This window comes from Panthera uncia, assembly GCF_023721935.1.
Source record: "Panthera uncia isolate 11264 chromosome A3 unlocalized genomic scaffold, Puncia_PCG_1.0 HiC_scaffold_11, whole genome shotgun sequence".
NCBI classification, from domain to species: Eukaryota; Metazoa; Chordata; class Mammalia; order Carnivora; family Felidae; genus Panthera; species Panthera uncia.
This window is the reverse complement of record NW_026057578.1, coordinates 30,726,144-30,753,879: the sequence shown is the minus strand read 5'-3', so window position 1 is coordinate 30,753,879 and position 27,736 is coordinate 30,726,144. Positions and strand designations below refer to the sequence as shown.

At 42.6% G+C, this 27,736-nt stretch overlaps 1 protein-coding gene and 1 pseudogene across 1 annotated transcript in view; both read right to left on the bottom strand.

Annotated features, from left to right (window-relative positions):
• CDS2 (CDP-diacylglycerol synthase 2) overlaps positions 1–17,888 on the bottom strand; it is a 60,189-nt gene extending 42,301 nt beyond the window's left edge. Inside the window, exon 1 of the mRNA XM_049651098.1 lies at positions 17,639–17,888. Within this exon, the coding sequence (XP_049507055.1) occupies positions 17,639–17,695 (57 nt within the window). The 5' untranslated portion in view covers positions 17,696–17,888. The remainder of the gene's footprint in view (positions 1–17,638) is intronic.
• Positions 24–11,554, bottom strand: LOC125936789 (ATP synthase F(0) complex subunit C2, mitochondrial-like; annotated as a pseudogene).
• Positions 17,889–27,736: the final 9,848 nt, after the last annotated feature.

The following is a 27,736-nucleotide window of genomic DNA, read 5'->3' as shown; positions in this document are numbered from 1 at the left end:
ATAAAATAAAAAAAAATAAAATAAAATAAAATATGGCGCCAGAAGTCAAGCTACTCCTAAAAGGGGTACACGTCATGTTAACATAATGTGGCACTTCAGTATTAGAAATAAATCCTGACATGCCAATATTTTCTTTTTGCTCTACAACAACTCTAGTCACTACGCTCAACAAATTCTTCCTGCAACCAGAGCCCTGGTTCTCACTGCCTGGCCAGTTGCTAATCTTCACAGCTGACTTAACACCACTCCACCTTCTGACAACCATATGTGCTAGGGACAGCTAAGTCTGACAGCAACCAAGGAGCTTATGACCAAGTCGGCAGGAGAGCTGTGCCTTTACTGAATCTCATGGGACCTGCACAAATCTAAGACAAGGAGTCCAACTCCAGAGACTTTCTTTGCTGATGAGACAGCACCTACCCAGAATTTGAACAATCTCCACAGGAGACTGGAGAAGGAAGGAAGATGAAGAAATGGGGTGCAGGAATAGAGAGGGTGCCACAGAGGAGCTGGGGCTGAGGTGGGCATCAGGGGGTGAGGGCTCTATGCCACGCGTGCTTCACATTGCTCGAGCCTCCTTGCAGCCTGCAGGGCCTGTGCTGAGATGCCCCTGCTTCCAGTATGCAGGCCCCAAGGAACTCTGGGGCCACTGCCCCCACTTCCTCTCTCCAAGACTGTTGCAGAGTGAGGCAAGTACTCTCCCACCCCCATGGGGCCCTGTTGGCCAACGCTGAGACACTCACAGGTCTTCCTGTGTTAGGGCCAATTTGGCCAAACGACAGAAGAAAATGACTGGGGAGACCAGGAAGCCAGGAAGGCAGAATGGCAAAACAAAGTGCATGGAACTCAGATTCAGCCTCCCTGGGTTCAAATTCTCACTGAATTTCAGGCCTTTTAGCTCATCCCTGTAAAATCGGAGTCAATACTTTTTTTTTTTTTTTAAGTTTATTTATTTATTTTGAGAGAGGGAGAGAGAGTACGTGTGTGTGAGCAGGGGAGGGGCAGAGAGAGTGGGAGAGAGAGAGTCCCAAGCAGGCTCCATGCTGTCAGTACAGAGCCAGACGCAGGGCTTGATTCCACGAACTGTGAGATCATGACCTGAGCCGAAATCAAGAATCAGACACTTAACCAACTGAGCCACCCAGGCATCCTGCAACCAATACTTATAATCCAGGAAGCCTGCCTTTAGATATACATACAAGTGGCCAGCTGGTGGCTGCATGATCAGTCAGGCCGTATAATAACATCACAGCCCTACTGAACAGCGCCCCCTGGCCCTCAAATACCTGCCAGGTGATCACTGCACCATGTCTATGAAAAACAAATCATCATTGTAAAAAAAAAAATCCTTTAGGAACAATATCACTTTGGCTCTTTCAGCTCCCTTAACTATTAAAAAAAAAAAAAACTCTTATAATACGGCCATGCCAACAGAAAAAAATCAGGAGAGACAATTTGCCAAATACAAATAACCTGTATACTTATTTAACCTCACTAATAATCAATGACATAAAAAAGAAAATGGCCATAGAAGCCATCTTCTCACATCAGGGTGAATAAATAGATAAAGAGAATATTCACTGTGAACGAGGCTTGGAGAAAACCAGTACACTCACATAGGGCTCACACAAATATAGATTAGTACCACCTTTCTGAAAGGCAATTTGGAAAGACGTATTAAGAGCCTTTAAATGATTCACATCTCCTCTGATCTAGCCATTCCTTGATGAGAAATATATCCAAAATGAGTATCTGGAGAAATGTATCATTTACATGAGGATGTGCATCACACCATTATAAGAAGAAACAATTTATATGATCTACTTAACAAAAATAGGGAAAAACACCAAGCAGCCATAGAAAAAAGATCAGCAGGACGTGATAAAAATGTTAGCAGCAGCTACATTCTGGGTAGTAAAATTAAAGGTAATTTAAATTTTTTAATACTTTCTCATCACCTCCACATTTTCCACCAAACAAGTATTGCTTCCGTAATTTAAAAAAAGTACTAAATGGATACATCTAAGCCTCTCAATTCCTCTGTGCTGACATCTCTACTGGCTTCCCCCTAAACTCTCTGGTCTGGCCCTCAAGGCCTTCCCATTGGGACCCCTGACTCATTCTTGGTGCATCTTTCCAGACACATTCCTGCTCCTCCAGCTCAAATGTCACCACCCCACAAGACTTTCCTCCACCCCCGCCCAGGCAGTGCTGAACACTTCAGAATGATGAGCGAGCCCTAGAATCCCACACAGATGACCATAGGAGGCAACATAAGATTCTTCAAAAGTAACCAAAACAACCAGCCCCTGAGGTCAGCTTCCACAACCACATCACCTATACTGAACTCATCAAAGCTAAGAGAGATCTGTGATGAATGAAGATGGACATCCCAGGCCAAATTTCCCTGGAAAAAAGGGGAGCCCTGAAAAATCTCAAACCATCCTGGTTTCCCATCCCCTTTTTGGTCCCCTGGACACTAAAAGTCTTTGTTTTCAACTTCAAATAGTGGCTCATTCTCGTACTTTGGACATTTTTTTTTTAAATCTTATTAATACAGTATTTATTTGTCTTTCTTCTGTCAAACCCTGAGCCAACCACTTTCCACAGGCTGCCTGGGGAGGTATAGGAAAAGGAACATACAGGGCAGATGAGACTCAGGAGAAAGATCTATGGGAGGTGGAGACGGCTACTTCACATGGCAAAGGAGGTGAGAAAGGCCACCATCAGGAAAAAAAGCCCCTTGGCCTCCAAGAAGGCAAAGCCCAGGACGACACAGAAGAAGAGCTGTTGCTTCAGAGAAGGGTTCCTGACATAACCAACGATGGAAGTACCAAACACTGTCCCAATTCCAGCCCCAGAGCCAGCCACCCCTCCTGCGGCAGCCCCAGCCCCAATGAACTTGGCTACTGTGTGGACGTCCCTTGAAATGGCACTGGTTTGGAAGATGTGGCTGGGAATAAGTAAGGCATGGGACTGCCAAAGCTGATAAGGCTCTCAACTTTCAGTGGTTTTAACACCGCTGCTCAACAGCTGAGAAGTGCTCCTGACAAAGAAGGGGTGGAGACAAACTCTGCCCAGGTGTACATTTTCAGGGGACGAGGGGCTGTGGCAGGAGAGCTGTGCCCAGTGCAGAGAAGACAGAGAGCTCCTATTTTAGATACTTTAAGACCAATGAGAAATGTAAGAGTCGTGTTAGAATGCCAAACCCAACACTCCAGATAATTCTTCCTGAGATCCAGGAAACAGGATGTCTAATCATTTCTCCCAGGACTCAAGCAAGACCCTCAAGCAGAACGATGAGATGCCACCTGTCTGATAAAAAGCCTCTAGGAAAGGCAAATATCTCTGGAAGAAATGGCCCTTTGTCAGAAGTGCTCAAAATAGCTACTCTGCCATGGCGTGTTTTCAGCAGACCACTATGTGAAAACTGAAAATTCTCTGTACAGAGAACTCTATGGAACAGACAGAAGATAGAAATGGCAACTGTTCTGGAAAACTGAGAGTCTGGCTGACATCCCTGTAAGAAAACAAAGCCCATGTGGCTCTTGTTCGCCCAACACTATAGGAGATGACAGACATCAGTCTCAACACAGCACAGAGCAGATTGTAGTGGGAGATTCTATTTAAACTAGCCAGTGAAGAAGGTCCTTGGGCTTCTACAACTACCCTCATACTCAGAGTAGGATGGGACACTATACACCTACAGTGGAAGGGAACAGAAAAGATTCATGATTTATGCCTTCGGAGGTAAGCCCCTGGAAAAAAACTGGCTAGAGGCAATCAGAATGCAGGCTGGCTGGTCAGTCCCCCTGAGCCTGCTTACACATGCGACATAATGGGACCCTTTCTCAACTGATTATTTTTCCACCAATGACCTCTTATTTAGAAGACTATTATTATTTTGAAGACTGAACTTATTAGTAACTGATTCATTTCTCCAAAGAAAACTGCCATGTCGCACTAAGACCCTAACCATGGCATGCTTGTTAGGCCCTTCAGGTAGCAAGACAGCCCTGCCAGGATTTCCAGCAATTGACTGTTCCAACATCTAGGGAACATACATTTCCGCTGCAATGGTGGAAAGAGGCTACATGTGCGATAATCATTTTTCTCTGAAACCATCTTGTTAAAGCAGCACCACCGCTAGCTATCTTGAACAGGTACAACTTCATAAGAATTAAGATCATCATTTTAGGGGCACCTGGCTGGCTCAGTCGGTAGAGCATGCAACTCTTGATCTGGGGTCGTGAGGTCAAGCCTCATGTTGAGGAGAGAGATAACTTAAAAAAAGAACAAGAAGATTGTCATTTTAGGTAACATTTACTGCTCTTCCCTAGAGAGAGATCACAAGATATAAATTAGAGGAGGGATATGAAACTGAGAGCCTGTTTTTTTTCCTCTACCTTTAGAAAAAATGTTGCTGGACATAGTTGGGAACTACTGGGATGCAGGGAGTTTTCTGGATATTACTCTTGTTTGCCAGACATTTATGGACCACTCACCAATAAATACCCAAGGCCTGTGCCTGGACGGTTCTCCCACTAAGCAGCAGGCAGCTCCTTGTGCTTGATCCCCTGGCCCTTCTTTCCCATTCCCACACCTGTGAAACAGCCCCTCTTTTCTCCTTGTCTGGCTGTCAGTGACTCGGCTGTCTACCACCACCAGAGGAGACCCTGAGCCACCAAAACTGGACTTTTCTACTCTCTACCTTCGTCCTCCCACAGCTTTGCTTCTTCACTGCTATGCCAATTTTTCATAGGCATCTTCAGGCCCATGGAAGTGCTCACAGTTCTCCGTTTGTCCCAACATCCATTCTCCTTTCCTTCCATTGTAATAGGAACCCCAAGGTTTAGTCAAGCACACAACCACCAAGAGGGGGCGTTTCCCAGTTTCCCTTGCAGCCAGACAAGGACATGTGAGAGTTCTGGCCAATGGGATAGATGCAGAAATAGTGCATTTCCTAGAAAGAGTCCTTACAGGAAAGGACTCTCTCCTTCCCTTCTTCCTCTTGGAATATGAATGTGATGGCTGGAATTCCAGCAGCCATCCTGTACCAGGGGTGGAAGTCACCCGACTCATGATGGTAAACAGCAAGATGAGAAGAAACCTGAATCCTTGACACTGTGAAGCTGCTGGAATGCCCACCTCCAGACTTCTTTTGTGTGAGGAAGAAGTGTATCTATACTTCTGTCTTGTTTAAGCCACTATCATTTTTGGTTTTCAGTCACGTGTAGCTTAACAGGGCAGCAACTACTTTTTGGTACAGAAGCCAGAGACTTTGTGGTAATGCTTAAAGAAATAGGTTATAAACACACACAGTATTGGTTATTTCATAAGATGATAGAAGCTAATAAATATTATAAAAGTTTAACAAAATCCATTAAATGGGCCACGTATAAAGCTTTTATATTTGTATACATGTATACAAGTTTGCAGTTCAGAAAAATTTAGGCCCCATCACCTTCTGAGATACCATCTTCCATGAAAGGATTTTTGGACCATTGTGGGAAACAATGGTGGCAAGGTAAAACCTTGTCTACTACTCATTCTACTTGATCTACTTGAAAAGCTGTGTTTCTTTTTTCTCAAAAACTTGTTCTTTCAGGATCTGGTAGCACACCTCTCTCCTGACTCTTCCTTGGTCCCCTGCCCAGTCTCATCTCCTCCACCAGCCAACTCCAGTCAAACACAGGCCCTTCCTAGGGTCGCTCGTCAGCTCTTGCCCTTCTTAATGTCAAGAGCAGAAGCCCGGAATTCACAGGTGTCATCAGTCAAGAGCAACCATTTTTATCCTTCGCCCCCAACACAGAACAACAAAGGGTTGCAACAGCCTGCTTCTAATGTAAGATCAACTCAGTCTCTCAAAACTGAAAACTTCCTGTTGGTAAAAGCAGACAGAGCACATGCCTTTTGACCTCAATATCCCACTGAAATGAATGTCATTAAGCACAGTAAGGAATAAAACCATGGCCTTTTAGGCAGAAATAGTAGGGGACTGGGACCATCCATGGATGTGAGATTTTAACAAATTTCTGGATAACAAAGTAAACTGAAGAACAAAGATGGAGGAAATGAAACAAAGTGTAGACAAGAGTATACACTTCAGGAAGGCTGCAGAGAAAGTAGAAGCCCTCTGCCCTCCACCACCCTGGAGGGTTCTGGATTGAGATCTGACATATGGGATGGTGGATGGCATCTAGGAGGTCCCACTCCCTAACTGCTCAACCTAAAATGAAGTCTATCGCGCAACAGGCCCCATCTAAGCACAACAGAGTCTCAGACAAATTCCCAGTCTGGAGAGAGGTGAGCCAAGACATTGCTATGTGTCCTCCTCATCCTCTCCTTGTCCAAATGGGAAAACTTATTTGGATTATCCTGCCTCCTTCCTCCTGTCCCAGCTGTCCTTGAAGAAGAGAGGGATGGAAGATAACCTTTAGTTCGTAGTCACCAGACCCAGTGAGACCATTGGACATCAAATGGTGACACGGAACTCTGGGCTGCGTAGAGGGACTAGCAACTGGATGGGCTTGGTGCCGCCTGTCTTGGGAGGAAGTGAGGTGTTCTGCAGGCCGGAAGAGACTGTACCAAGTAAGCACACCCTGCGAACCCTCCCCAGTTGGTGTCTGCCTGGGAACATAGGCACAGATTGTTAATATGCAAACTTCAAACAATGCACATGATCTTCAACATGAGGTTTTCAGTCAATGTTTATGTAAGAAACAAATGTATATTTATGTCTCAAAAATCCATTTGGCATTTAAAAAAATATTTTTAATGTTTATTTATTCTTAAGAGAGAGAGCGCGCACAAGCGGGAGAGGGGCAGAGAGAGAGAGGGAGACACAGAATCCAAAGGAGGCTCCAGGCTCTGAACTGTCAGCACAGAGCCGAACGTGGGGCTCAAACCCATGAACTGCAAGATCATGACCTGAGCTGAAGTAGGAAACAAAACAATGCATGGGGAAATGTTCAAGTTACATTCCAAATAACACTGGGAGGAGGTCAGAATCATTAGATAAATTTCAAGTCATTAGTCAAAATTCAAAAGGAATGTACAGTCTCCAGAATTACTGGAATTTTAGAGTCGCACTGGCAACATATGCTTTGTGAATATATAAGAGGTTTTCCTTTAGAAAAAAAAATGACATGATGTCTTACAGCATCATACAAAGAAATTTTTAATGTAACAACCAGGAATGTAATGTAGCTACATTCTGTAGTTTTTTCATCCTAAAGCACGGTCCACAAGAAGATGAAAGCTGGCCAGTTTAGGAAGCTCCGCTACAACACCAGGCAAAGGTGAGTGGGTTGCCCAGTTTGACCATCCACCTAATAATGGATCCCGTCATTAGGGTGACCATATAACGTATCCTCCAAACTGGGACACTGGAGGGCAAAGGAGAATGTCACCCACCTCATCTACATCCATTAGCAAAGACTGCTTCAATCCTTCTCTTCCTTGGTGAGTAATAATGCAGTTCATTAAAGCCGCAGTTCTTGATTTTTTTTTTTTGCTTTTTTTTTTTAATTCTCAAGACCTCTTTACACTCTTAATTACTGAGGACCTCAATAGTTCTCTATGTAGGTTATATGCATCAATATTTGCCATTATTGGAAATTAAAACAGAAATCCCTAAAATATAAGAATACACCAATGTGGCGGTTCCTAAAAATATTAAACACGGAATTACAATATGATCCGGCAATTCCACTTTGCAGTCTCTGCCCAAAATAACTGAAAGCAGAGATCCCAACAGATATTTGTACACCCATGTTTATGGCAGCATTATTCCCAATTTGGGTGGTTTGCAGGCTGGGGCTACTACCAAGAACACTGCTTTCGATATTCTAGAATTTATCTTTTAGTGAACATTATATACAGATTTCTATCAGGTAATCACCTAGGATCTATCCTAGGTCGTAAGATTTGTGTATAAAATAGGCATTAGTAAATATCTGCCAAACAGTTTCCCAGAGTAATTGTACCAGTTTATACTATCCCAAACAGTATATGAACTCCACGTACGTGCCGTCCCTTAGTATTTTCAGTCTTCTTAATCCCAGCCATGCTGGTGGGTGTGCAGTGGAAATCTCATTGTGGCTAATGATGTTGGGCACATTTTCATATATTTATTGACCGTCTAAAGAGCCTTTTTAAAACTGAGTTGTCTTTTTTACATGTTCATTTTGTAGAAATTATTTATACAGATTCTGGATATGACTCTTGTGTCAAGTATCTTTTTTATAAATATCTTCTCATCTGTAGACTTCCTTTTCATTTAGTTTAATAAACAGAAGTTCTTAATTTTAAGGTAGCTCTATTTATAGATTGTTTCTTTTATAGTGTTTTCATTAGGGACTTTTAAATATCACTATACCATTATCATACCTATAAAAATTCATAATTCCTTTATATTAAATCTCCAATATTCATATTTACAGAAAATTTTCAATTCTTTTCTTTTCATAGCAGTTTCATTAAATCAGGATCCAAATGAGGTCCAGAAATCATTAACATGCCTCAAGTCTTCTAATCTGTAGGTTTTATCATATCTATTGCTCACACACACACACACCCTTTTTTTAAGTGGGTCAAGATGTCTCTTGCCATGTATTTTTTAAAGTAACCAGGTCATTTGTCCAGTGGTGTTTTTCAACGTGTTCTCCTGTCCTTTGAATTTCCTGTCAACTAGCACTTAGAACTAAAGTCTTGATCAGGCTCAGGTATGATTTTTGGACAAGATTCCTCCATCAGTAGTACTGTGTACTTCCATCAGGAGATCCACAATGTCTGGCTGTCTCTGTCATGGTAGCAGCATTGATGGTTATGGTCTCATTCTATCAATTCAATGGGGAGTTGAATATATTAATATTCTATAACTCCTTTTCCATTTATTTATCCAGTAAAAAGAAACTTTTTTTTTTTTAATGCTTATTTATTTTTGAGAGAGAGAGCACGTGCCAACAGGGAAGGGGCACAGAGAGAGGAAGACAGAATCTGAAGCAGGCTCCAGGCTCTGAGCTGTCAGCACAGAGCCTGACACAGGGCTTCAACTCACAAAGCAATGAGATCATGACCTGAGCCAAGTCGGAGGCTTAACTGAGCCACGGGGGGGGGGGGGGGGGGCTATAAAGAGAAACTTCTAACCAACTATTTGGTTACTCTAAGGTACAGTTCCTATGGGAAAAGCATGATAATGCCTCAAACCCCATTCTAAGCCCCATTATCCAGATGAGAAAACTGAGTCAAATTATTGGGGGAGCCAAGTTATAAACCAAGCAGTCCAACTAGGAGTCAGTGCTTATAATCACTAGGCTATAACGCCTCTTCTAAGATCAAGAAACAAATAAATACTCCGTATGTCTCTGTGGGAGAGGAGAGACCACAAAGATAGACACTCTCATGAAGTTAGGGTGCTACAAATTTACTGCAGGAAGGAAACATTGTGTCAAAAGCTTAGACAACGTACATCCCTTTTTGAAGCAGCAGTTCTAAACATAGAACTTATCTAAGTGCAGAAAGGGTTTTATGCAAGTGCAGAAAGGGTTTTTTGTGTTGTTTTGTTTTAACAAGGGTACTTCCTGCAGCATGCTTACAATAGCAAAAACACTTAAAACAACTTAAGAGCCTGATTGGTTCGATAAGTTAAGGTACAGCCACACAGTGAAATGACACATGGCCAAAGAAAGGACACTGGTTCATTGTTTAAAGACTTGTACAATGTTTACGGCATATTCTTAAGTAAAACGGAGTTATAAAACAGTAGTATATATAATACAGGAAGGTGCAATGTGTATAAAAAGAAAGGCTATACACCAAAACACCAACAGTGGTTGGTTATCTCTGAATGGCAGGTTGAAGGTGATTTCTTTTCTTTTTGGTGCTTCTACAATGAATATCTTTTTATTTCCATCTGTTTCTTTCATAATGAGAAAAAGTTTGATATATTGTTTACAAAGAACTTAATGAACCTTAACGATGTGGGAAAATGCTTCTGACAGCATAAAAAGGGAAGCTATCAGATCATACATGGTAACTACAATTACAGCCATGTGTAGCAACATGCATTTGAACAATGGTTGTTTCTCTGCATTACAGGATTACAGATGGATTTTGTTCTCCTATGTATACATTTCTGTGATTTCTACAATAAATATATGCCTGGTAAAGTATTGAGATGGAGAAGATCCAAAATGGATTTTGAGAAAATAAGATTTAAATAGGTAGAGTGTAGAGAAAGAGCACAATTCAGGGGTCGGAGACAGCAAGAGCCAAGACTGATACCATAGGGTCACCAAGCAAGAGGAGGGACCAGTTAAGAGAGAAGGCTATGAAGGACCAAGTTTAAGAGATCTGAAAAAGGGGCCAGAATTCTTTTTTCCCCTGTAATTTACAGGATGGTTTCAGAGCTGTCAGAGGACAGAAAGGACAGATGGACTAGAACCGACCATGCAAATTCTGGAAGAACGGAGCTCAATTAGAAGGGTTCACAATAGTGCTGAATTATGTGAAATGCACAAGAGCAACAGGTAAGGAATCTGGGTAACATGTGGGTAGAACCTGTGACCTAGATGCGGTGAGGGAGCAGAGACACAGGGACCAACGGGTTTTAAGCTGGAGCAACTCAGAGATAGGATTCTACTTGCACAGGAGACAGAAAGAGGGTCAATGTCTAGAACAAGACAAGTCAGATTTGAGATAGTCACTGATTAAGGGATGTGCACTGGGGAATGTCCTCTAAGCCCCTGGAACCACCAGGACTAGCAGGACACAGATTGTGGGGAGGAGGCTCTGAGAATCACCCACTGAGGAATCTGGGGTCAATGACAGAGATCCTCTCAACATCAGAGACCCAGGAGCAGAGAGCATTGTCAGGAAATCCTAGACTCAAGGGCTCTTTCAAAAACACAGCGGAGTCTCCAGAGAAGCCCCAGACTGGCCCTGTGGTGACCCTAATACAAAGGACATCCGACTTTGGAAAGACTGATCAGGTCCCGCACCAACAGCAGGCATTCAGGAGCCCCACAACCTGGCTCGAGAGGCTGCCTCTGCGGAGAACTGGGTAGGAGCGAAGCTGCAAGTCACAGTGTACCCTTTGCACCTTTTGAATTCTGAACCATGCACTGTCCAGTCAAAATGACACAATAAGGTCTTGAAAAGGTCACTCAACTGAATGGGCCCTATGCCATCCCCACTGCTGGGGCAAACAGCAGAAGAACAAAGATCAGGGACCAGCAGGGCGAGCTGCCTAGTGGAACCAGCCTACCATCACTGGCACTGCACCACCACGTGACAAGGCCTGGAAGGCAAGAACTCTGCCCAATGTCGGGAACAAATTCGTATTTTTCCAAAAAGACCCTGGCAAAAATACCAGTCAAGAGTCAGGGTCTCTATGTCTCTTTCACAAACCAGAGGCAGTACAGCACATGAAAGGCCATGCTTTCTCACACCCAGCAGCCTCCAGCACCAGTCAGGAAAGTCAGGGAGGCTGTCAGAGCACAGGGAACAAGAAGCTGTGTGCAGGAAGTTACTCTGCAAGTTGCAAACAAGTTCAACATACTCCACCTGTGTGGATCCGAGAACGGATGGAAGGGCACACAAATCAGAAACACAGTAGTCCCCTAGTCTGCAGTTTTGCCTTCCCAGGTCCCAGTTACCGGCAGTCAACCAGGGTCTGGAAGCAGGCGATCCTCCTGAGGTATCGTCAAAAGGTCAACAGTAGCCAACTGCCAAGTCACAGTGCCTACATCGTTCACCTCACTGCGCCTCATCACGTTGACGTTTTATCATCTCACATTGTCACAAGAAGGGCAAGTACAGAACAGTATTTTGAGAGAAAGAACACACATAACTTTTATTATAGTACATGGCTATAATTATTCTATTTTAACACTGTTGTTAATCTCTTACTGCACCTAATGTACAAATTAAGCTTTAGCATAGGTATGTACGTATAGTAAAAAACACAGTATATACAGGGTTCGGTGAGATCTGCAGTTGTGGGCATCCACTAGGGTCCTGAAACACGTCCCCTGCAGATAGGGGGTGGGGGGCTACTGTACTGATGCTCACATTCTTTCCAACAGTTTAAAGGAGGATCATTTGCATCCTTTTGCAACTGTGAAATTAGTTACAAGATTCATTTGGGGGCAAAGTTAGATTTCCCCAAATATTTGGAGCCCGAACCGGTATAAAATCCTGAACATTTTCTTCACGAACACAGACACCAGCCCTCCTCCCTCGGAGACAACAAAGACTGAACACAGCAGACCTTGGATTCAGGGGATGTTCTAAGGAGAAGGTATGTTGAATACTGAGTGACTGATTACTGCTGGAACAGACAGTTCCAATACTATGAGTCATCATCCGGAAAGCAGGCTCATAGACAGCTCAGAAGGAGAAACCCGCACCACACCGGGAGCTCCTTCCAAGGATACCCAAATGGCTCCCCCAAAGGATGGGCTTCAAAATCTAGAAATCACGGGGCGCCTGGGTGGCTCAGTCGGTTAAGCAGCCGACTTCAGCTCAGGTCATGATCTCGCGGTGAGTTCAAGCCCCGCATCGGGCTCTGTGCTGACAGCTCAGAGCCTGGAGCCCGTTTCAGATTCTGTGTCTCCCTCTCTCTCTCTGACCCTCCCCCATTCATTTTCTGTCTCTCTCTGTCTCAAAAATAAATAAACGTTAAAAAAAAAAATTAAAAAAAAAATCTAGAAATCACCAGTCATCCAGTAACGGGGAAAACTAGGCCTAATCAACTTTTTCTGCCAATTTTTTTCCCTCAGAATCTCCACATTTGAGAATTTTCATGCATATATATACATATACACACACACATCGAAAAATGTTGCCATTTTTCTGATTTTTATAGCCACATAAGAAAAACAGGTGATATCTGGGCATGTTTTATATCAAAGCCAATCTGTATTGGAGCTTTTAAAGTCTGTAAATTAAGTCTATACCTGTGAAGGCAGCATATGCAACATGAGAAAAAAACAGAAATTAGAAAACCTTCATACTAGGACCCATTCTGCCTCTAACGAGCAGTGTGCTCTTCAGCAAGTAAACCCCCTGGGATGTGGTATCCTCTTGTATAAAATAATGACCCCTGAGATCCTTCTAGTTCTAACACCCGATGAGAATAATTTAAACTTTTTAAAAGATATAAATTCTTCTAATGAAATATCACAAATGTGTGCAAACACAAAACATTTCAAACAAAATTAGCTATTTTTTTTAAATGTTTATTTATTTTTGAGAGAGAGAGAGACAGACAGAGCGTGAGTGGGGGAGGAGCAGAGAGAGAACCCAAAGCAGGGTCCAGGATCTGAGCTGTCAGCACAGAGCCCGACTTGGGGCTCGAACCCACCAATGGTGAGATCATGACCTGAGCCGAAGTCGGACGCTTAACCGACTGAGCCACCCAGGCGCCCCCAAAATTAGCTTTTTAAACAAAAAAAGATTTTAAGTAAATTTCTACACCAAGAGTAGGGCTCAAACTTAACAACTCTGAGATCAAGAGTCACACACTCTACCTACTGAGCCAGCTAAGTGCCTCAAAATTAGCTTTTTAAAAAAAATTAATATTGAGTAGTCATAAAATGGGAGGTAATTGAGCTTTTAAAATTACAGTTTGATCAACATAAATAAGAAACTTAAAATGGCAGGTTATATGACAAATCTTGCACCTTCTCTCCCTGTTTAAGAGCCATAGTCGAGGGGCACCTTGGTGGCTTAGTCAGTTAAGTGTCTGACTTCGGCTCAGGTCGTGATCTCACGGCTTGTGAGTTCGAGCCCCGCACTGGGCTTTGTGCTGACAGCTCAGAGCCTGGAACCTGCTTAGGTTCTGTGTCTCCTTCCCTCTCTGCCCCTCCCCCACTTGTGCTCTGTCTCTGTCTCTCAGAAATGAACGTAAAAAAAAAACAAAAAAAGAAGAACCATAGTTAAAGTTTACTGATTTTTCAATACCAAAGTATTTCTCAATGTTAAAAAAAAGAAAGTTGAAATACAGCATTTCTCCTACATCTGTAGTTTTATAGCTCTTAAAATAAGATATTATTTCAGTAGTTCACTCTTAAAAATCAGAAAAACAGGGGAGCCTGCATGCCAGCTAAGCATCTGACTCTTGATTTTGTTCAGGTCATGATCTCACGGTTTGTAGGATCGAGCCCAGTATCAGGAACTGTGCTGACAACGCAGAGCCTGCTTGGGATTCTCTCTCTCTCCCTCTCTCTGACCCTCCTTCCTTCACCCCCACCCCCACTCAAGGGCGCTCGCGTGCTCTCTCTCTCAAAATAAACAAACATTTTTTTAAAAATCAATAAAACATTTTTAATTACTAACCACTGTCCTAAAACATATTATAGTTAGTGCAGTAAAGGGAAGATAATTGCATATAGCGATGCTGCTTCTACAGCCTGTGTTTCTGAGCACTGAAAAATTCAGCAAGACAATGAAGTCAAAAAGATAGGTCAAGGAAGGCCAAGCCCTGTCTGTAACACGTTCCTTAAAAAGTGATGAATAGGGAAAGACTACTCCAAAAAGTCATAACTTGATGGTTTAATTATCTTACAAGAGTGGAAGGTGAAGATTATTTTTTCTATAAAACTGTATTTTAGCCAAAGACAACATTAGCTAACCCATTATCACAATGTGACAATTCCTGCCCTACCCTACGTAACATGCATATTCATTTAATCCACAGGAATATCCTATGAAGCACATACTCATTTTATCACCCCCATTTTAGGAATGGACAAACTGAGGTGTTTATACAAGTGCCTTGCTCAGAGTTACCCTGCTGTGCTCAAAGTGGCACAGCCCCTTTCCAAATGATGTCACTATTTCCTCCCCATTCTGGTTTCATCCATCAAAGGAAGCTTTGAAACAAGTAAAGCTCTAATTTAAGTAGCACTCTAGCACCTAAATACAGCAGCCTTCACTCTAACCTTCAAAACAAAGTCTCTTGAAATGTCAACCCAAACATAAATTGTAAGATGCCAATCTTTTGGCCCACGTTTCATCCTTTTCATTGGCCCACGTTTCATCCTTTTCTTTTCTAACCTCCATTGGAAAAACGTGGTTGGTCGGAAAGAGGATCATTCCCAAAGCTTAAATTCCAAGTTTCTTAAATTTGGCAACAATACTGTGCTTTTGGGACTTTAAAATTATAAGCACGGCTCCCAGAGGAAAACATTTCCTTTATTAGCAATTGGCTTTGAAAATTCCATTCTAGGATGCTAAATATAACAAAATACCTTCTGACTTCTAATAAACACATTCTCCAGATTATTTTGAAACTAATGATTGCTTATTTACAAAACAATTTTGCCACAACCGTTAAGCAACTGGAACATTTTAAAGAGCCTTTTAAATTTGTTCCAGTTCTTTTAATGAATTGACCTGGTATTATTTTCTGGATTCTTCTACCATGAAATAAGAAAGTCCTCATTTCACAATTCAATTTTTTTTAAAGAGATATACTTGTTTTATTACTTCTAATTTTGTTTTAACACAAGAATGTCAGCAAAGCCAGAGTCACGGAAATAGGTGTTTCAAACTCTGAAATAGAGTAAATATTATTAAAGACTCTACTATATGCATTCATCAAAGGCAAAGAAAACATTTCACAGTTGTTAAACTGTACCTTTATTATTAAAAATACCATACGTGATAGTTCAGAAATACTGAGCGACTGGGTGAGGAGCTGAGTGCCCTGTTCTGGGCTAATGGACTACATCAATCAGCTTTTAACTGAATGCAGTAGCCTCTGTGATTTAGGAACAAGCACTTAGTGGAGCTCACCACCCCAGGCATTGTCATTGTATAAGTGGCTTAAGTGCAGCTGTGAAAATTTAAGGTATCTTTAGCTGGACAGCTCCTCCTGTCCTCCCTACCTAAAAACACGGAAGGAGAAAGTAATTAAGACTCAACCGGCACTTTTTCTCTGGGAGGTGGACCCAAGGAGTTGGGTGGGGAGGCTAAAAACTTTCACCTCATAATCCCAAGGGTCGTGGGTAGGCGGTTTTGTTTTCACCAGTAAGTATGTCTATTACAAATAGCTTTTCAAAAATTATAACCCACTGGCTATCATGCCTTCTTTTTATCTCCCTCTCTTCCCACCTTTTAGGCCACAAAGTCCCATTAACATGAGGTCTGATCTCTCACCCTTAAACAGGGCTACACACCTACAAACATTTGAATATTCACCAACTAGCAGGGTAGCACAGAGTTCTTTTAGGCCCAACCAGAACATTTAATGGGAAGGTAAAGAGACTTCAAAGTACCGTTTCTCTGCAAGTGACTCCTAAACTTCTGATGAAGCCCTAAATTTTCTCCAAAATCTGCCCTTGGACGATCCACTGTCAAGAACAAAAAACTTGTTTAACACCCTATTATCTTTCACCCAAAACACTGCTCCTAGTGTAACTGCTCTGTTAACACTGTCACCAAATCTTGTGTTTTCTTCCTTCCTGGCGTCTCCCTAATGCCCCTTTCCTCCAGTTACCAGGCAAGCAACATACATAAGTGGGTGCTGTAGGCATGGTGTAGGGCAACAGGGATTGGTGGGAACTGCTGTTTCTCAGCTCCAGCCCCACGTTAATCAGGTGGGAATATGACGGCAGACCCTCCAACTCTCCACATAGGCCCGAAGTTCAGAAAGTTGGGAGAAACCTTCTGGTTTTTAAAATAGCACGTCAACCAAAGCAAACATGTGCAGGTCACACACTGGCAACCTCCAAGTTAACCAGTGTCTTCGATTCCGGCCCAGGCTCCCTCGGTCCATTCTACACATCACTGCCAGATGAATTTACCAAATACACTGCTCCTGAAGCTCGAAATACTACCGCGAAGTCCCAATCCTTAGGCTGTCATTCCACCTCCACAGAACAAACCACTCTCCACCTTCCTCAGCTCCCCTACACAAATCTTGCACTTGAGTCGGAGGTGTCTACTCCCCTCATCCCTCACCCCCCAACCAGCTGCATCCCCACCAAGATGGCCTCTTTTTTTACCTTCCTGCTCTAACCCATCAATGCCCACTCTCGAAGGAAGGAAGATATACGGGGAGTATACCTTCCATCCCCTGCTGAAGACGTGAGTCAAGAGACTTCTCTGCTTAATTGAAAGCCACGGGATCCAACTTTCAAGAAAGGATTTAAATCTCCTAAGAAGCAAAGCCCATGGCCTTGTCTTGATAGCCGCCTCCCTGCCCAAATAACATTTTAAAGGAGAGGAGAGAGCCTCAGACGAACTCAGAGGAGTCTCCTGCCAAAGAAGGCTTTACGGGGTCTTGACGTCTCCACACCAGGAAGGCCTCGGGGAGGTGAGAGACTGGAGGAGGACCCCAACCAACCCTGCGAGGCAGGTGGCCGCGCGCAACCTCCCGCGCGCTCCCTCCTGCGCCCGGGAGATGCCACCCCCCCCCAACCAGATCCCGGGGCCCGGACCTTCCGCCCCCTGATGCGCGCTCCGCCGGGGCCCCCACCCAAAGACCCTGGGCGCTACCCAGGCCCGGGGCCGCCGTGGGCCACGACAAAGGGTCAGAGAGCCAGACGACCCCCAGCGCGCCCCCCCGCCCCGCGAACCTGCGGGGGACGCCGCTGCCCGTCCGCGCCCACTCCGACGCCGCCGCTACCTTGTCCTCTGGCGGTGCGTCCGGTTCGCGGACCGCTCTCTGCCTCAGCTCGGTCATGCTTGGAGACCCCGGCGCGACGCCGCAGCAGGCGAGCAGCGCAGCCGCCGGAGCGGGCAGCTCAGTGCGGGCGCGCGCGGACTCCGCTGGGCCGGCCCCGCCCCGCCTGAGCCGCTTGCAGGACCCACCACAGCCCTGCTGCCCGCCGTGGAACTCTGCCCCGCCCAGTGCTGCCGCCGCCCTTTCACCCAGGAGAAGCACGGTCAGCCTGCTCCACCACCCGCCCGCTAGCTCCTCTCGAGAGGGCGGCCCTGGAGCGAGCGCGCACGCGCACCGCCGCCATCACGGCCCCAGAGACCCACCAATGGCGTGAATCCGCCAGGGAGGCGGGGCGGTAGGGGCGGGGCCGAGAGGACCGGGGAGGAGCGGAGAGGCGTGTATTGGACTATCAACGTGAGGAAGCGGGAAAAGGCGTGTGTTTCCGAAGGAGACTAGCCAATGGCAGCTCGGGCCTGACCTTGGTCGACTGGCGCTGGCGCCCAGGATCCTAGAAGTAAAACTAGTAGCCGGGGGCTAGAGGTGGGAGCCTCGAGGTTCTTGTGTGGGTGGTGTTTTGTTGATCTTAGTTTCGCGTCCTCTGTAACCGGGGCGCGTCCCTCACACGTATAAGCAGATACTTGTTAGGCCCTGAGTGGAAAGGCCTGCGGAGCCCACCTGTGTAGGAGAGACTCACGTGATAAGGAAGTGAAACCCAAACTTAAGTCGGCTTTGCCTCTCCAAGCTGTCTCTAGTACTTATTGAGTGTTAATTATGCTAGGCACTGAACTAATAAGTAATCGCCTTATCTATCTCAATCTGCTTGGAAGTGGATATGATTTTCGTTTTACAGAGTTCTTACACGGCTTTTCAAACTTCTGTCTTCTGGACTGTTGAAAGACCTTTTCTTGGACGGGAATGCTGCCTTCTTCGTTCACAGTGCATCCCCGAAGTACCTGACACATCCTTGGTACTTGAATGGATTTAAAAGTTCTAGAGAAAAATGATTTAACCAAGGTCTCAACAGCTAGAAAGTGCCCACTAGGAATTAGAACATAGATCTATTTGTTACCAAAGTCCACGATAACCATTGTACATACTGCCTGCCTTCCTAAATTCATTCATACCTGTGTGGTTCAAACATTTCTTTCAGCGGTTCCTATTTTCTGCTTTGTAAGTGATGTAAAACAAGTATGAAATGGGATGCCTTCCCATAAATATACTGTAATTTAGCGAGAGAAACTTGCACACGTAGGAGTTGCAACTTCGTATTAGCAATTTTGACCTTAGTTTTGGATGAAGTAGCCAAAATTCTGAGAAAGGCGTTGTTTCCTTGATTTGTATAAGTATATTCCCAAGCTCCTGTTAACAGTGCTTGAGAGTGACAGTAAAATAGGTATGGAGGAATACTGAATCCGGGTGTGTTTTGTTTTTTTTTTAATATTTATTTTTGAGAGACAACGTGAGCAGGGGAGAGGCAGAGAGAGACACAGAATCCGAAGCAGGCTCCAGGCTCTGAGCTGTCAGCACAGGGCCCAACTCGGGGCTCGAGCTCACCAACCACGAGATCATGACCTGAGCTAAAGTTGGTCGCTCAACCGACTGAGCCACCCAGGCGCTCCTAGGTGTGCTTTGTTTTCTACCAACAGTGTTGCACAAATACTTGGTGGGGTTTTTTTTTTTTTGGGGGGGGGGGGGGGGGGGGGAAGGGGAGAAACAGACCACTCCTTTTAAGCCATACTTTATAGAAAGCTTTGCTTGGGGCGCCTGGGTGTCTCAGTCGGTTAAGCCTCCGACTTCAGCTCAGGTCATGATCTCATGGTCCGTGGGTTCGAGCCCCGCGTCAGGCTCTCAGAGCCTGGAGCCTGCTTCGGATTCTGTGTCTCCCTCTCTCTCCGCCCCTCCCCTGCTCGTACTCTTGTCTCTCTGTCTCAAAAAAATAATAATAAATACATAAATAAAAACATTAAAAAAATTTGCTTTTGTATTTTGTCTTTTATTACTTATAAAAGTAAATAACATACTAATGGTAATTTTAAAACTCTTTTAATCTGTTGAGGACTGTGTGACCACCATTTTGACCAATGTCAGCGGTTACTTCTTCATCTAAACACCAGACACGTATTGAGTAAATTAACCAAGGTTTATTATCTAAAGGATGTAGAAGGATGTCAACACAGAGAGCCAACAAGGTCATCCTCTGAGACAGCAGGTGTTTGTATCCAGATCATTACTGTTAGGGTACTTACATAATTGAAAGGTCACAACTGAGAAGTAAGCATCACAGCAGTCCTTCCAGCTCAGCTGTTGCCTTTCAAACCCAGCCTAATATAAAGGAGGCTGGAGAGCTGTGCATACAAATCAGAGTTTCAGAATGGACAGTATGATTACTAGGGTAGATAAGCCCCTACAATTTGGCCTGAACAAACTTCTCAGCCATTGCTCTCAGCCCTGCCTGGCTAACTGATCTTAGACCAAGTACATTAATGAAATCAGTGCTGTAGAGAGCAGGGAACAGGTACTCAGACCTCTGAAAGTCATACTAATAGGCCTTTAGGCAAGCTTTAGGGTCTAGCTCTCTCTTAACTGTAGAAAGAAATTTTTAGGGGCGCCTGGGTGGCTCAGTCGGTTGAGCGGCCGACTTCGGCTCAGGTCATGCTCTCACGATCTGTGAGTTCGAGCCCCGCGTCGGGCTCTGTGCTGACAGCTCAGAGCCTGGGGCCTGTTTCAGATTCTGTGTCTCCCTCTCTCTGACCCTCCCCTGTTCATGCTCTGTCTCTGTCTCAAAAATAAATAAACGTTAAAAAAAAAAAATTAAAAAAAAATTTAATAAAAAAAGAAAGAAATTTTTAAAAATCTCCCCTTATCTCCAGCCTGAAGAAAGATTTTGTTCCTTTACATTACCTTACACCTCCTCCTCTATTCCTGATTTTTCTTTTCTAATCCTCATAATAGCTCTTTCCCTAGGGTCATTTCTTCTGGGCTTGTAGCATATCTTGTTTACAGTGACTTTTTCATTGCATTCCTTCATTAGTTCCATTATTTTTAGATGTTACTTAGATTAGTTGAGGTCACTAACAAGAGATTCTTAAACCGCCCCCCCCCCCGAATATTCAGGCTGACTGTGAACTCAGTGTAAGTGGACAGCTATTGCTATAATTATTATTCTACGATAAAAACACCTCCCCCCTTTCTGATATTTGAAAACTACATTGGTACAAGCAAGATAATTCTTCAGTTACCTGAAGAATTTTCTTCTATTACATCGGAAGAATTAATAATTCTTTAAACAGTAACTTCTTTTAAAAATTGTCAATAAACAAATACAGGCTTTATCTGCTTTTTATCTTGCCCTCCATATCGCCTTTCTAGTTCTTAGCCTGACGAGTGTTTTCAGGGAAACCTTACTCAGTATAATGAGGCAACATGCAAAATGGAATTACGAGTGCACTCTGCAGAATTGTCAAACTTCTTAAAGCTTCAAAAATGCAAATCCTGCCCTCCCACAAACTTAGTCAATCATTAGTCCATTTAAACTATAATGTCAGTTTCCTCTCGGCAAATTGTAGGTCTGATTTTTTTCAAACCAACAGTCTACATGGAGGAGCTTTAAGCTTTAAGCAAATATTCATCTATTGATCACACATGGTGAGAGACAGTACTACTCAGGCCTCATTATTTATTAGAATTACCTGGAGAGCTTCTAAAAGATACTAATGGAGGGCCCACCCTGGACCAACTAAATAAGAATCTCTGAGATGGAGCCTAGAGGAAATAGGCTTTTTGGTTGTTGTTAAGCTCCCTAGGTGTTTCTAATGGGCAGCTAGAATCGAGAATCACTCACACATGATACCACCTTGTAAAGAAATTTGCCAGAAATTATATAAAATAGTTTACAGCATTTTTCTCTCCCAACATTCATTAACATTTTCTGATCAACAATACGTATCTGATGAAGAATGCAGAAAAATAAAATGGAAAATGCAGAGACATATAATGAAAAACATTACAATCATTTATGGTATCACCAGCCACACATAATTGTTGTTATTATTTACATTATTGCATTTTCATTCTATTTTCTGTGCACTTATACCTCGATATAACAATTTTAGAAAATTGGAATACTATTTATACCATTTCATAATCTGACTTTTCTCTTTATCATTATATGCCCTTTGAGAATGGTATTTCAAAGACCGTTTAGTATTCTTACAGATTTACCATAACAGCATTTTGTTACTTAACGGTATTTTGTTAGACCTCAAGGTTATTTCCACTTTCAGAGGAATTTTTTTTTTTTTTATAATTTGTTTTTAATGTTTGTTTATTTTTGAGCGTGAGTGAGCAGGGGACGGGCAGAGAGAGAGGGAGACAGAATCGGGAGCAGGCTCCCCATAGCGCAAATCCAGATGTGGGGCTCAAACTCATCAATGTGATATCATGACCTGAGCCCACATCTGATGTTCAACCTACTGAGCCACCCAGGCGCCCCTCAGAGGAATTTTTAATAATTCTACAAGAAATAAACATGCTTCATCTTGGTAAGTACCCCCATTACTTCTTCAGGAAAAAATCCTGGAGTTTGAATTTGTGTGTCAAAGAATAAATAAAATTTGAAGGCTTTCTGTACACATTACCTAATTCCTACGAGAAAAAGTAAACCATTTATACTCCTATTTTCAACGCATGAAAGTGCCCACTTCCTTGATTTCTTCCTATCAACAAATATTAACACAATTTTCATTAATTGGTAGGTTATAATTCTGTCTCCCTTTAATTAACTTTCCTTTGTTTATTAATGTGGGTAACCATTTTTTCCATACACTTACTAAGACTGAGCCTTGGACACTGGAAACTACCTACTTCGGCTTTTGTTTTGATAAAGTCACCTTTTCTCTTGAAAAGTGAAAAGTTTGAATTAGGTTCTCTGCGTGGAAACCAACACAGTGCTCTCACGCATACTGAAGTTTTAAAACTTATGTTTTAAAAAAACATTTTTAAAAATTAAAAAAAACACATTAAAAACATTAAAAATTTTTTTTAAAAAGGGGGGCACCTGGGGGGCTCAGTTGGTTAAGCATCTGACTTCGGCTCAGGTCATGATCTCATGATCCATGAGTTCGAGCCCCGCATCGGGCTCTGTGCTGACAGCTCGGAGCCTGGGGCCTGCTTCAGATTTTGTGTCTCCCTCTCTCTCTCTGCCCCTCTCCCACTCATGCTCTGTCTCTCAAAAATAAATAAACATTAAAAAAATTGTTTTTAAATTTATGTAGCCATTTCTTATGTTTTATGAGGTTTTTCCTTTTATATCTAGAAACCCATAGCAGGATCTCATAATCACCAGAAGACTTCTACACATCTTTTTGGGTTTACATTTATTTGAAATTTTTTTTTTTTTTTTAGATTTTATTTTTAAGTAATCTCTACACCCAATGTGGGGCTCAAACTTTACAACCCTGAGGTCAGGAGTCACAGGCTGTATCAACTCACCAGACAGGCACCTCCATTCATTTGAATTTTAATTCTTTAATCTATTTATTTTGGAATCTATTTTGGTGAAGAGTTATTAGGAAGAGTCTATAGCTTTATTATTTCCTAGACATTTAATGAGTTTGATAATCAATACATTGTTTCTCTCGCTGATTGGAAGAGCATCTTTACCAGATGTTGAAGTGATCCTCTAAAAACAAATTAGATCTTGTCAGTGACCTTCTGATAATTTTCCCTTGCACTTGCAAAGTCTCCAAGCTCTCATTTCTGCTTCCCTTTGCAGCTTCATCTTGTACCACACTCCCCTTTTCTCAATGTGTTCTAGACATATCAATCTTTGAGTTCTATTATATGTCAATTATATCTCAATAAAACTGGGGGAAATTGCCCATAAAAAAAAAAAATCTTTGAATTCTAAAACAAACTACTATGTGAACATCTTCTAAGTGTGCTGTCCTTTTCAACATACTATTCTTTCAGCCTAGAATGCTTTTTTTTTTTAATGTTTATTTTTTGAGAGACAGAGAGAGAGAGAGTGTGTGTGAGTGGGGGAAGGGCAGAGAGAGAGGGAGACACAGAATCTGAAGCAAGCTCCAGGTTCTGAGCTGTCAGCACAGAGCCCAACGGGGGCCTCAAACCCACAAACCCCAAGATTATGACCTGAGCTGAAGTCGCTTAGCCACCCAGGCGCCCCAGCCGAATATACTCTTTCTTCCACTCTCCAAACAGCTAGATTTTGTGTAAAATTCTACTACCTTGGAGGGCCTTCTCTGACCACAGATCGTAGTCATTCATATGTCTTCATTTCATCTGATCACCTGCACTGTGGGTGCGACATGGGTGGAATTTAATTGCCATTTAAAATGCCTTCAAATCCATTACACTTAGATCTGGCATTAAACCAAATGTTACTATGTAAGCAAAAGGCAAAGAAACAGAGTAGCCGAGTTCCTGGAGGGAACACATTCCCCATTTTGCAAAGAATTCTCCATTTTGCAAACAGAATAAGAAAGGAAAATACAAATGAATGAAACTATTACGTTTTGATATTAAAATATATGCAAAAGAATAGTTGATCATACATAAAGTAAGAAGGTGCCAGTATCAAAATTTACAAATGCGAAACCATCAAAAAAATGAAAAGGCAACCTACTGAATGGGAGAAAATACTTGCAAATCATGTAACAGATAAAGGACTATCTTACACAACTCAATAGCAAAAAACAATCCAATTTAAAAACTGGGCAGAAAATCTGAATAGACATTTTCCCAAAGAAGACATACAGATGGCCAACAGGCATATGAAAAGATGCTCAACATCATTAACCATCAGGGAAATGCAAATCAAAACTACAATGAGATATCATCTCACACCTATTATCAAAAAGAGAAAAAATAACAAGTATTGGCAAGGATATGAATAAAAGGAACCCTTGCACATTGTTGGAGAGAATGTAAATTGGTGCAGCCACAATGGAAAACAGTATGGACCTTCCTCAAAATGTTAAAAACAGAATTGCCAGGGGTACCTGGGTGGCTTAGTCGGTTAAGTGTCTGACTTTGGCATAGGTCATGATCTCATGGCTCGTAGGTTCAAGCTCCATTGTCAGCTCAGAGCCTGGAGCCTGCTTCAGATTCTGTCTCCCTCTCTTCCTGCCCCTCCCCTGCTCGCACTATGTCTCTGTCTGTGTCTCTCTCTCAAAATATAAATATTAAAAAATAATAAAAAATATAAATAGAACTACCATATAATCTAGCAAGTCCACTTCTGGATATTAATCCAAAGAAAATGAAAATATTAACTTGAAAAGATGGAGACAACCTAAGTATTCATTGATGAATTTATATAGAAATTATGATACATATATATGTGTATTTACACAATGGAATATTATTCACCCATAGAAAAGAATGGAATCTTGCTGTTTGCAACAATATGGTTGGATCTTGAGGGCTTTTATACTAAGTGAATAAGTCAGACAGAGAAAGACAAATACCATATGATCTCTGCATGGAACCTAAAACAAAAACAAAACCAAGCTCACAAATAGAGAACAGATTGGTGGTTGCTAGAGGTCGGGGGTGGGGGTGGGAGAAATGGGTGAACTGTTTCCTTATTTGTTTTACTTTAAATAAATTGACTTAAACATTTTTATGGGGTGCCTGAGTGGCTCAGTTGGTTAAGCATCTGACTTTGGCTCAGGTCATGATCTTGTGGTTCTTGAGTTTGAGCCCCACATCAAGCTCTCCACTATCAGCACAGAGCCTGCCTGGAATCCTCTGTCACCCTCTCTCTCTGCCCCTCTCCCACGCATGCTCACCTATGTGCGTGTTCTCTCAAAAATAAAGAAACATTAAAATATATATATATTGGGGCACCTGGGTGGCTCAGTTGGTTGAGCACTGACTTTGGCTCAGGTCATGATCTCACAGCTGGTGAGTTCCAGCCCCGCGTCCAGCTCTGTGCTGACAGCTCGGAGCCTGAGGCCTGCTTCAGATTCTGTGTCTTCCTCTCTCGGCCCCTAACCCACTTGCTTTCTGTCTCTGTCTCTCTCAAAAATAAACATTAAAAAAATTTAAATATATATATATATTAAAAACTTTAAAAATTTTTTTCTTTAATTTACAAACGGGTGGCAGAGACTTGGAAGAGATTCCAGAGACCAGAGAGTAGCACTCTTGAGAATGCTGCATCATCAACACCTGTGATAACAGAGTATGCTAGCATATGGAAAAACAGCAGTATTAGCAACTGTGAGAAACTAAATGTGGAGAAATATTAAGAATGTCTTAATTTATTTTGTATTTTTATGTATGCACAGAGTAATATACAACACAAATATTTTAAATAAACTAAAATTTCTTTCAACAATTGCAAAATAGAAATTCTAAATGATAAAGTATTGTGTGACCAGTTAACATTTTATATTTTTTTCTTGTGCTACACAAAATAATGGTGCATTATACTTCGAGGTATCTTACTTTCCATGAAATAGATTCATCCAATAGAATTGCCAGAGGGAGAGAATAGTGTAGGGAAAGGCAATATGTGAAGCCCTAAGAGTTGAGAATATTCTAGATATGATGCAATACATAAATCTTCTGATTCAGGACACAAAACTCCCTGGACAGCATAAATAAAACTAAATCCACATCAAGATATGTAGTAGAAAAACATTCTACAGACCAAGATAGCAAACACAAGAGAAATGCTATAAGCAAAGCAAAAGAAACATGACAAAATGGGGGAGAATATATGAAATGGGGAAATGATTAATATATAAAGTGCTCCCTATAATCAATAGGAAAAAGAACTTATTTTTTAAAATATTTATTTATTTTTGAAAGAGAGAGAGAAAACAAGCAGGGGAGGGAGAGAGAGGGAGAGGCAGAATCTGCAACAGCTCCGGGCCCAGGCTCTGAGCGCTCAGCACGGGAGCCCAGGTGAGGCTCAAACCCACAAACTCTGACATTAGGACCTGAGCTAAAGTCAGACGCTTAACCCACTGAGCCACCCAGGTGCCTCAGGAAAAAGAGTTTAATAGAAAAGATATAAACATACAATGGTCAAGAAATATATATGAAAGATGTCCAATCTATAACAAATTTTTAATTTAGAAATTGGAATTTTCACAAAAATGAGCATAGACTTTAAAACAAGATTGCTAATATCCACTGTTAGGAAAATATGGAGAAAAGAGCATGCTCACAGTCTTGGTTGGAAGGTAAACTGCAGTCTTTCAGTGGTCAATTTAGTAACATTTATCAAAACTTTAATGTGTATGCTACTTCAAGGAGTCGATCTCATAAAAATCAGCTAAATGCTCAAAGGTGTTTGTAATTACAAGAAATTGGTAAATTAGGTTACATGCATTTCTTTTTAAGAAATGCTGATATAAAGATGTTCGTGGCATAAAATTAAATATATCTTACCAAGTACATTGCAGAAGTTTCCTGTATAAATCCACTTTTGTTTTTTAAAAATGTGTATTTGTAGAGAAAAAAAAAAGCCTAGAAAAGTTGTATACAGTAAATGACACGAGCTTGGTGTGCGTGTGTACGGGGCGGGGGGAGCGAGATGATTTTGTAGTCATAACTGTATACCTCTTTACTGACTTTTAGGAACACATCACCTCGATAATAGCAAAAATAAAATGCACATTTAAAACAACTAATTCCTCAGGCTGCAAGGCGCCCTTTACTCCTGGTAGGCTGGATTTGTGTCTTGCTTTCACTTTCGCGGCTAAATTCTTTCTACTCCTGAAGCGGGAGATTGAGGAGGCAACATAAAACTAACTCAAAGCCCACCCCCCACCCCCGAATTGGGCCTGGCCTTCACAGAGGCCTACACTAGCCAAGCGTCCGGGTTTCCAGAACAGGGGAAAAACGCAAGTGGTTCTAGAGGAGGTGGAGGCGCCGCGCTCCTGCCCCGACCCCGCACCCAATCCTCCAATGGGTGTCCGGGGAGGGCGGGCTACCTGCAGACTTGGGGCACTATTGGCCCTGGAGTCTCTCCGCCCGGGCAGTGGGCGGAGCAGCGTGGTGACGTGTCCATACGGGCGCCGAGGCGGA